Here is an 11,740-nt window from a genome sequence, read left to right on the forward strand (position 1 = left end):
TTGCCATCATTAATAATTAACTTACAGAATCAAATCTGATGTTGCGCAGCTTAAACACACATCTCTAAAATAGTTTTGATTATTTTTGAGAATTGAAAATTGAGAATAAAACTCGAAACATTTGATCTACCAGCTAAGCATGTAGATTCTAGTTGCACTAGTAACCTATAGATTTTAAATTTTTAACTTTACCATATAAAAACATATAGAAGTTAGCAAAACGAAAAAAAAAATGAAAATCTACCCCAAATCCATTATTGATCTTGCTTCTGCTTCACCAAAAAGGCAAAAGGAAAATTTATATATATATATATATATTTGGGATTTTTACTCTAATTTCAGTCTTTTGTGTCACTGGGTTTTCTCATATGAATTTTTATATAGATGGGTATATGTTCAATTTAGAAATTAAAACTTGGGTGAAATTATTATAGTTTTATCTATAATAATATTACACCTTAAAAATTCTCTTATCTGAAAAAAAAAAGATTATTCTATTTTTACCTCCAACCAAACATATTACTAAAGATAATTTCATAACTAATAATAACATATATATGATTCATCTAATGCATGTAATTGATAGTACATAATAATTAATTAAACACAAATGAAACAAGAAAAATACAACTATGTCAGATGATGAGTTAATGTAAGAATCTGGTTATAATAAAAATGCATAAATTAAAATTCTGACAAGTACCTCAAGATCTCACTGAGAATTATTTTGTCTCATTCATATAGTCAGATCCAGGGTACTAGCCATTTTCCCTTGCTTCTTGCAACAATCTTGTGCTTCCTTCAACTTATTGCTTCTAAGATTATTAGAGGTTGATGATTGAATAGGAGGGTACAAAGATAATGATAGATTGTTATCATCATCATTATTATTGTTATTATCATGATCCTCCAATTCCACTCTTCTTTCTTCATCACCATCTATCCTTGAGTTCAATTTTAGTGAAAGATCCAAATCAATTTTTTCAGTAGCTAATGATGATGATGATGATGGTGATGGTGATGCCTTCCTTTTCAATGGCATGATGATGTTATGATTGTTATTATTGTCTTGTGTTCTTGGATTTTGTGATGATAATAATAATGGGGTGAGACCAACATTATTATTATTGTTCAATCTTTTAGTGCATAGAGATTGATCATGTGCACTACTACTACTACCAAATGAGAGAAATTCATGATCATCTTTTCTTGGTTCATGGATTTTAAAACTGCTATTACTTGTTATTATTGGTTGTTGTTGTTGTTGTTGCTGCTCAATAAAATTGGAAGAAGAACCAACCCGGAAGATGCTACTAGCCCAATTGAAAGGTCTATGCACCATTTTTTCATAGGCACTTGTGAATGAATTATCCCCATATCCAAATCTGTAAAAAATTAAACAAAGACAATTTATTACTAGTTTGATTAATATTAAGCCCAAATTTCAAAGTATTTATTAGGAGAAAATTTGACCTATTTTTAATTCGCTGAAAACTAAAATGGAAATATGTATATTTAGTTTGTGTTTTTATTTTTCTTTTATTTTCATATTTTCTGTTTTTATAATTTTGTGAAAAAAATAAAAATAATATGAGTGTATTTGATTTATATTTACATTTTTTGTTTTATTTTCAGTTATTTCTATTTTTATAATTTTATAAAGCAAAAAGAAAAAAGCAGAATTGAAAATAAAAAATAAAATTTTATTTATTTTTTTATAAAATTAAAAAAATAAAAAATACTAAAAATAAAAAACAAAAAATAAAATACAAATCAATCGTATTTATAATATTTTGATTTCTATCAAAATAGAATATACTAAAAATAAAAAATAAAAACACAAAACAAACCTACCTTAATTTTTCTATCAATGTATTTATATTTTTACTTCAAATACTTATTAATAAATACAGCTTTAACATGTACTTAACATTAGTAAGAGATAAGGAACTAACCAAGATATATATATATATATATATATATATATATATATATATATATATATATATATATATATATATATATATAGAAGATTTAATTATTTTATTAATATCTATAAATTTACTAAATTTATAATTAAATTTTTGTATTTTTTTTAATTAAATATTTACATTATTTTTGGTTTTATAATTAGATTCTTATCAACGTAAAAATGTTAAAGTTAATAGAATATTTTTTAGTAAATTGAAGGTAATACCAATTAAAAATTTAATTAGATCTTTGAATATATATATTTTAGAAAGAATATTTTATTAATTTTAATATTTTTAATATGAAAATGACCTAATTATAAAATTATTAAAAATAATATAAAAATTAAATTAAAAATATATAGAGATTTAATTATAAATTTAGTAAAATTATAGAGACTAATAAAATAATTAAACCTAAATATAACTATGATCTAGATTATACATGTATGTGTACCTGTGGGATGAAATTGTGCTTGGGTTATACCCTTGAAGCATTGGAAGTTGGCTAAGATTATATATATTTCTGTCTCCAGTATCCATAAGACGACTACTATGATGATTGGCCAATACTGTGATACATACAATTAGGACTAATTGCAATTAATTGGAAACCCTAATAAATAATACTAACATGCATTTATAAGTTTATGAATTATGCAAGGGACCGGGAAACAAACATTTTGTACCTTGATGATTTGGTTCATCCAATTTTTTGCTTCTAAACATCTGAGAAAATTAAAAAAGAAAAGAAAATAAGCAACGAGTTATTAAATCAGGCTAATGAGTTAGGATATGCTAAGAAAATATATAGATTAAAATAACCTATTATTTGTAATAATAAATTAAAATTCAAAACTAAATATAAAGAGAAAAATCACGAGGGTATACCAAACTTATCTATGTTAATTAATTAATTACCTGTAAATGACTCTTAACATGGGCAATACTTAATCCTTTGATGTTCATCAATTGAAGAACCAATTTTGGGGTTGCTCCTATTCCCAAGAAAGATAATAATAAATATAAATAATAATATAGCAAAAATTGGAAAAATCCAATTAAGAATAATATATATATATGGAACTTACTCTCTTGACCTCCAAGTCTTTGAACAGCATGAAGAAATCTAAGGTGAAGATCAGGTGTCCAACGAAGCCTTGGAAACTTGGATCTAACATAAGGCCTTATTTTCTTCTTATCATTATTATTATTACTATTCTCTTCCACTGTGCTATTGCTTGAACACCCTCCTCCTCCTCCATTATTCTTCTTGTTTTCGCATTCGTCGTCGTCGTCTTCTTCTTCCTCCTCAAGGTTTGAAGGGCTTGTCTTGGAACATTGGGATCCATGGCTTTCTTCCATACTTAATTGGAGACTAATAAGGGAAAAAACAAAGAAAGAAATGGTGTTGACTTTTTTGACCCTAGAGGTCAATTAATGGAACCAAATCCACTACTTGAAACCTAATAATAATTGTTCATCCTCCTCCATGCTTTGACACTTAACATCAAAATACCAAGAAGTAGTAGAAACCCTAGATCGATCTTCAAATGAAATTTAATTAGAACATCTAGGTTCTTCTATCTATTACTACTACTTCTTCTCTCTCTTCTCTTTATGCATATGTGAGTGATGAGGTGATGAATAAAAACATATATGTGTTTTGAATATGCATGGTGGTGATGATGGAATGCAAGGAATATAGTTAATAATTTCATGTGAATACAAGACCTTTATTTGTTGCCACTTGAATAAGGAAAGCTATTTTTTGGTGTGACAATAAAGTAATCAATACCGATGAACGGATAGCTAGTCACACTAATATTTTACTATTATATCGCTGGAACGTTTCTATCATAATAGACAAACATGTTTTCTTCTCAATAAATATTATTAATAATAAAAAAATACGCAGGGCTTTGATTCTTCTCATGATAATATTTTTTCGGGTGAATATCCATTCTAGCCCCTTCTTGACAATTTTTTTGAAAGATCATGAAATTTTTAATAAAAAATATCATTTTTAATTTTTGATATCATATTTAATTTTGTAAAATTGATTTTTTTTAATAATTTTTCTTTAAAACATGTTTATGTAATATATTAATCATTAATATATTTTTTATTTAATTTTTATAAATAAAATAATTTAAAAATAATTAATATTTTCAATTTTACACCATAAATTTAACTAATAATAATAAACTAAATAATCCTAACAATTATCTTTAAAAGACAATGAGACTCCTAACAAAAAAGAATCTGTCAATCTTTATTAATTCTTAACGGATAAATTAACAGTTTAACATGTCATGTAAGTTTATTCCGTTAATACAAAAAAATATTGATAAAGAGATTAGTTTAATCAGTCTCACAAAAATAAAGATTAAGAGTCAAAATGTATATTTTTTTTTGAGAATCTCGTTATATTTCGAAGTAATTGTCAAGGCATTTAAAATTTTTTCTCTATTTTTATTTTTTATTACATATACTGGCTAGCTTAGCCCTGTTTTTCTGAAAATATAAAGAAGTGAACAAGTATAAGGTTAAGTCCCCAAAATTTCCGGGGCAATATGAAGTTAATACAAGTAAGTTCTTGTTTGTTCTAGTTTCATTCTTTAAAAAAAAAAATATTTTACGCGTCAAATTTCTTTATATATAATCTAATAAAAAAATTAATAATAACGTTAGCAATGTTTTGGGGTTTAATGGGGTTATATCATGGATAAATTGACGCAATGTATTAACTATACTAAATAACAATCAAAGTCATACTGTATAAAATCCTATCAAAGTTAATATGACATATCAAACACCAACCTTTTGTTTGACGGAGCTTTATATAGGAAAAACTTGAGTTATTATATATGGATGAAAATCTTTTAAAAAATAAAAAGTTGATAAAGTGGTAAAATGATGAGTTAATTACTTTTGGATTAAGATAATAAAGCATATATTTTATAAAAGTTACAAAATCGATCGTGATGAGAAATTTTAAAGAACTAACTATAACCCGTAAGCCAATTCAATTAATTTTTTTGTTTTTAATTTTAAAATTTCAGAAAATAGAGATAGTGGGGAGTTGTTTTATTTTTTTATGTAATTAGCATATTTTTCAACTAATTAGTTATAATTGACTATATTCTAATATAGTTTGCTAACAGAATCTAATGGTGATTAATTTTTTACTTTATTATTTTACCAATTTTTTTTCACTTTAGAGGATTCAAATTTATTATATATATAGACCGTATTTGAATTGTCCATGCGCTCTACAAGAGGAGAAAACAGAAGAGAGACAAATAAAAAGCCGCCAAACAACAGTTGTTCTTTTATAATTTTGTGGCGGTTATAAATCATTGCAAAATACAGCCATTTAAAAATTACTATTTTTTAAGGTGTGAGAATTAAGATTTGTGATTTTTTTTAATAATTATTGGTATAACTATCGCTGATGTATTTAAATTATTTTTAAATTAACAAAAAAAAACGCATATTTAGCTTTTTAAAAAATACTAATGTTAAAACAATGTTTATTATAAAAGAATGTAAATGTAACGAGACTGATACAAGAAAAATGAGCAATTTAGATTATTTGACTTAGATAAAAAATAATAAAAGTTTATTCTTAATTTCATTTTTTTTTCTTTCAACAAAAAGTATAGTATTTTAATTTTTCTTATTATTGAATAATCTGCTTAGTTTTCTTTCCTAACTTTTTGATTCGGCTCGAATAGGAGTAACAACAAATACATCCTATTTGCAAGTACATAATTTGATCCAACCTTATTGAATAGGGTTATCAACTTGATTTGCAGCGAGTAGGATAGCGTTACCGACCAATCCGTATCCTATATATATATATATATATATATACTTATATAAATATATATTTTAAGTGAATGTATGTTGAACTAAAGACCCCTCACTAAATATAAAATATTCTTAATCATTAAGAGAAGATCATTAATTAATAATTTAATATTTTTTTTACATAAAAATAAATTCTGTTTAAATTATCATCAAATTATTAATAATATTACATCTTTTTTTATAATCTTTGAGTAGAGATGAGTATTTGCGGATTTAAAACGGACCGAATAAGATTAAAATTAAATATTCTCAATCTATCTGCAGATAAAATAGAATTAAATTTATATAAAAATTTTAATTTACAGATAAAATTAGGATTGAATCTAAATTCTATCCTACCCGATTTATTCTCACCTCTCTAACTCGAAAATAATCAAAGAACTAATATGGTGAAAAGCCCTGCTTCTTTCTCCAAATTTAATTACCTTAATTCACTCCTTATTAAGATTCCAATAAACCCATTAACCTATAAAATTTATAGTGTGATAAATTCGTAACAAGATCAATGTTTTATTAGGGAAGAACACGCACATAGGGAAGATTATCGCATCATGTGTGTATGACATGACAGTGATCTCTGATCTGTGACTTGGATTTCTGTGGATTCATATGTGTTGTGCTATACTGTCTATGCGTAAAGAAAATAAAACCAAATAAAACAGATCCAATGGTGCAAATCACGTGTCTCTCAAAAACACACAACATATCATAATAATTTCAAATATTTTTCTGTTCAATCGGGAATCATGGAGCTAGATTTCTTCTCCTATGAATTTATTTTTATTTTTTCTTTCAAAACGATAATAAAATAGTCAAAATTATAATTATGATCAGTATATATTGTTCTTTTAAATAGTTCTACAGAATATAAAAAATAGATTACTCTTTATATATGTCCAGCAGTAAATGCCTTAACAAAATTTTGAAATTCAATCCTTAGAGCAACTTAACTTTATTACAACAAATTTTTGTTAGTTCAAATAATTTTTATATCAATTATTCTCCACGTACAAGTCATTTTTCTATACAAGTCCATATAAATCATTTTACCCTAATTCACCTCATGCGCCTCTTAATCTAATTAATTTTTTAATCAACGTGTGAATATATAACTGTCTTTTTCGAAAGGATTTCGTTTCTATTTACAAATTTTTTCAACGTTTTCGATCTACGTTCTCTTCCATCTCTGCGTTCGTTCTCTACGTTTTTGAAATCAAGCTCTAAAATCAGTTTTGAACAATTATCTCGTTGTTGAAGATAATGAATAATTCAAGTTCAGATTGTCAATTAAACTAGAACGAAGTTGATTATTGTTTTGAATCCAATCAAGTGGCTGAGGTGTGATTCGATTCTAGTTAATGTTTTCGTTAGTAGTTTATGATTTTGTAGGTGAATAATGTTTTTTTTGTGAAAATTGTTCTTCATCGTTGATGGTTTGAATTAAATGTAATGTAAAAGTTCTGCATTAAAGAAAATACTTTTGTGTATTTACAGCAAATTTCGGTGTAACACGAAGATATTTGAGTGTATTGTTTAAGAATTTTTTGGGTATGTGTGCTGATAAGTTCTGCATAATTCAAAACTCTTCTTCTCTCTTCTCCTCATCTTCTGCTGCTTCTTCTTCTTATTTTTCATCATCGTCATCATAGTCTTTTTTTTTCTTATTCATCTTTTTTTCCTTATTTTATCTTCTCAAGTTTCTTCTTATTTTACTCTCTTAACAAGAATAAAAACAAAACAAATCAAACAAAAAAGAAGAAAAAATACATAATGGTACAAAATTACTTGAAAGATGATGAACTTACATTCATTCAACATTTCAACTAAAAGAAAGAAAGAAATAAGAAAAAAAAGGAAAAAAATGCAGCATTAGAAGAAATATTTTTCTTTATTTGCAGCAAATTTAGGTGTAATACGAACATATTTTGGTATAACACGAAGATATTTAAGTGTATTGTTTAAGAATTTTTGGTGTATGTGTGCTGATAAGTTCTACATAATTCAAAACTCTTCCTCTTCCTCTTCCTCATCTTCTGCTGCTTCTTCTTCTTTTTTTTCATCATCATCATCATCATCATCACCATCTTCTTCTTTTTTTCTTATTCATCTTTTCCATTTTGTTTTACCTTATCAAGTTTATTCTTATTTTACTCTCTTAAAAAGAATAAAAATAAAAAATCAAACAAAGAAGAAAAAACACATAATGCAGCAAAATTATTTCGAAGAGGAAGAACTTACATTTATTCAACTAAAAGAAAAAAAGAAATAAAGAAAAAAAAGCAGCATTAGAGAAAATATTTTCCTATATTTGCAGCAAATTTAGGTGTAACACGTGTTATTTGAGTGTATTGTTTAAGAATTTTCGATGTATGTGTGCTAATAAGTTCTACATAATTCAAAACTCTTCATCTTCTTCCTCCCCATCTTCTGCTGTTTCTTCTTCTTTTTTTTTATCATCATCACCATCTTCTTCTTCTTTTTTGCTTATTCATCTTTTCCTTCTTGTTTTACCTTATCAAGTTTCTTCTTATTTTACTCTTTTAAAAGGAATAAAAACAAAAAAAATCAAACAAAGAAGAAGAAGAAACACATAATGCTGCAAAATTATTTAGAAGATGATGAACTTACATTTATTCAACTAAAAGAAAGAAAGAAATAACAAAAAAAGAAGAAAAAAATGCAGCATTAGAGAAAAAATTTTCCTGTATTTACAGCAAATTTGGGTGTAATACGAAGATATTTGGGTGTAACACGAAGATATTTGAGTGTATTGTTTAAGAATTTTCAGTGTATGTGTGCTGATAAGTTCTGCATAATTCAAAACTCTTCCTCTTCCTCCTCCTCATCTTCTACTGCTTTTTCTTCTTCATCTTTTTATTTTATTTTCTCATAATTCTTTTCGAATTCAACTTCGCAACTTCCTTAACTTTTCGTGACGATTTTAAGAGATTTTTGAGAGATTTTGATCTTTGTTTAAATTTTGAGCGTTATGGTTTTGATTGAGAAAAAAACCATTTGCGTTATTTAAGAGTTAGGAAAGCGCATGTTTACACGCAATCTAAACTGAATGTCCTTTTTGTTAAGTTTGAACTAACTTGTATAAATTTATATATCAAAATAACTTGTATGTACAATAAATCTCATTTTATATTTAATTTACAAATAATTTGAAAAAATATTAGAATAACTGGCTCAACTCCAAAACTAGCTAAGAGAATTAAAAAATGTGATTAAATATTGGCGGTTAATTCAGTCATAATTATAGAATAATAAAATCTCATGTCAGCTTAAATACCTAAATTAAATGTCTTATCTCCATAAATTATATATAAAAATTTACCCAAACTAAAATGAATATCTAGATATATAAAACCTATAAATTTAAAATATACTAATGAAGTAATGAAGCTTTTAAAAACCAACATAAATATTTATTTAATATAAAACTTTCTCTTTAAAAAAAGTTACATCATAGGGAAGCAACAGTAGTTTCAACAAAATTATAATAATTTACATATTTGTTACAAATCTATTTATAATAATAACAAATGCAGTCCATCCCTTTACACCTCGGCAATATCTTATTACAAAAAAAAAAAAATGTTAAAACCATTATTAGGCTACAACCTTATTTCTTTTTCCACTTTAATTTGGGGCAGAGGAAAGAATGCTTTTGAGTTGGTAAATAGGACCCTTTTCATTCCTCACACGTGCATGACCGTGTGGCCTTCCATGCATGCATGGAACGTGATTCAGATCAACAAAAGCTAATCAGTGAAAGCAAAATTTACATAACTTTTTAATTAATCATCACGAGGTTCTTGATAATGTTAGGTTCTGCAGGTATATTAATTCTCTCCCCTTTATAATCCTACCCATGGGAAACAAATTATATATCCATTAATGAAACATCAACCACTAACAAATAATAATATTTTCAACAAAATTATTATGCGATGATATGTAATATGTATATAAAAAATTAGTCAATAATTAGCCACTATACATAGAAATACATATTTCATATCTTATAAGATTTATTATATTAATTGTAAACAAATTTAATTATTTCACTACAAAAAATAATCAAATAACAACTTATTTGAATGGATACCAGAACTTTGGTCGCTAAATTATATTTAACGACTAATTTCGGCCATTAGCCTTTAAGGACCGATTTTAACAATTAATTTTTAACAAAGAGCCACCAAACCCATGCCAAATTATATCAGTCACTAAATGACTATTAAAATCTTAGTTTCTAAATCGATCGCTAAAAGTCAATTGTTAGATAAATCGATTATTGGTAACAACTTAACATATATAATTTCAATAGTTACTAATTTGGTCACTATATTTTTTGTTGCTAAATAGGTTGTTAGTACTTGATATAAAAATCTCAAAATTGATCACTAAATTAGTTATTACTGCTTTTTTAAATATAAATTTTTACTATATTTCATATGTAGCAAAGAATAAAACTTGATTTTTAAATATAATTATAAATGAACAAAATATAAAAATAATAAAAATAGACCTATTTTTTCATATAAATACCAAATAACATTTCACAATTTCCATATAACTAATAAGCAAAAGTAATGCTTATATAACCAATTACTTAATCATCCAAATGTCTTAATTATTAACGGGTTCCGCTAGAGAATTAACTAGTAGTTAATTAGAACCAACTAATTAAAAAATAGAAAATCTGTTATAAAAATAAAAAATAACTTTTTACTATTCTAATTTTTTGAATTTTAAAATAAAAAATATAAAAGATTGACTCGAGTCAGCTTATGTTATAATTGACTCCTTAAAATTTTTCAATTACTAACTAATCATACTACTATGAATATATAATTATCATCACTCTTTCGAAGATTGCTCACCATCATTGGTCATCCTCGCTTTTATTTGTTTCTTCATCCCATAATTGAAGAATCAAAATCTCAAAAAATTCAGCTTTTTCATCGTAGCAATTGGTTATTGAGTTCATTTTCTACTTCTCCAATTTATTAGTTGTCAAAGCATTATTTTTCTCTTGCAATTTCTTAACTATTTCTTCATTTCTTACCTTTGCGAACTATTCAGATAATTCAGAACTAGAATCACGACAACTAAACTACGGTGATGACAGTAAACCAGTGGCTAATTTTTAATTTAATGACTAAATCATTTGCTAAATAAAATTCATAATTACTAACTCACTCTACATGATTTACATTACTCTCTACAAACATGAATAATAATAATATAAGACAGTCTAATATTATTACAAAAATATTTATCCCAAAAATATAGGATGAGATATATAAATGATTATATATTTATACGTTTATTCACCAAGAGTATTACAAAAAAATTGCTAAATTGAATCTTTTTTTTTTATTTTAGGGCGATTTTTAATTTTTGCAAAATGTGTTATAACGACTTTAAAAATTGATGTAATTTTGTATCATGTTATTAGATTGCAGCGATTTTTATAGAGTCGATGTTACCTAAAAAAATATTATAACAGACTTTAACTCTACGATTATCAGAATAAAAAATATATTTTATCCTATCACTATTAATTTATTCTCATAAAAATGAAAATGCTGAAATAATTAGCTACGTTGTTACTTATTTTATATTATTGTAAAAACCAAGCCTACTCACCATTGTGTGATAGCACAAATTTCAAAAGAAAATTTATATAAAAAATGTAGGTGTTTTTGTATTACTTGCTAGTAATTAATTATATTTAAGAATAATATGTTAGAAAAGATTCACTGCATGCAACTTGAACATGCTAGCTAGGAGGTCAACGCTCCACAGTCCAATTGTGTCCTTTTTCTTCAGTTTTATATGTTTTTAATTTCTATCTTAAATAATCATAATTTTGTTAATTG

The 11,740-nt window shown here is 25.4% G+C and overlaps 1 protein-coding gene across 1 annotated transcript; it reads right to left on the reverse strand.

The window, feature by feature from the left end:
- Positions 1-570: 570 nt before the first annotated feature.
- Positions 571-3,647, reverse strand: LOC130961527 (putative Myb family transcription factor At1g14600). The gene is made up of 5 exons (XM_057887463.1): positions 3,062-3,647; positions 2,892-2,968; positions 2,660-2,699; positions 2,428-2,542; positions 571-1,385 (listed from the first exon to the last, which is right to left on the reverse strand). The coding sequence occupies exons 1-5, from the start codon at positions 3,333-3,335 to the stop codon at positions 737-739; spliced, it is 1,155 nt and encodes a 384-aa protein (XP_057743446.1). The 5' UTR covers positions 3,336-3,647; the 3' UTR covers positions 571-736.
- Positions 3,648-11,740: the final 8,093 nt, after the last annotated feature.

The sequence above is a fragment of the Arachis stenosperma genome, chromosome 2 (genome assembly GCF_014773155.1).
Source record: "Arachis stenosperma cultivar V10309 chromosome 2, arast.V10309.gnm1.PFL2, whole genome shotgun sequence".
NCBI lineage: Eukaryota > Viridiplantae > Streptophyta > Magnoliopsida > Fabales > Fabaceae > Arachis > Arachis stenosperma.

Excerpts from the sequence above, each read along its gene's own strand:
- LOC130961527 (XM_057887463.1), bottom strand. The coding sequence starts at position 3,335 with ATGGAAGAAAGCCATGGATCCCAATGTTCCAAGACAAGCCCTTCAAAC. Across the intron at positions 2,543-2,659 it reads GGATGAACCAAATCATCAAG|TATTGGCCAATCATCATAGT; the intron begins GTACAAAATGTT and ends TATGTATCACAG. Across the intron at positions 1,386-2,427 it reads AGCACAATTTCATCCCACAG|ATTTGGATATGGGGATAATT; the intron begins GTACACATACAT and ends AATTTTTTACAG.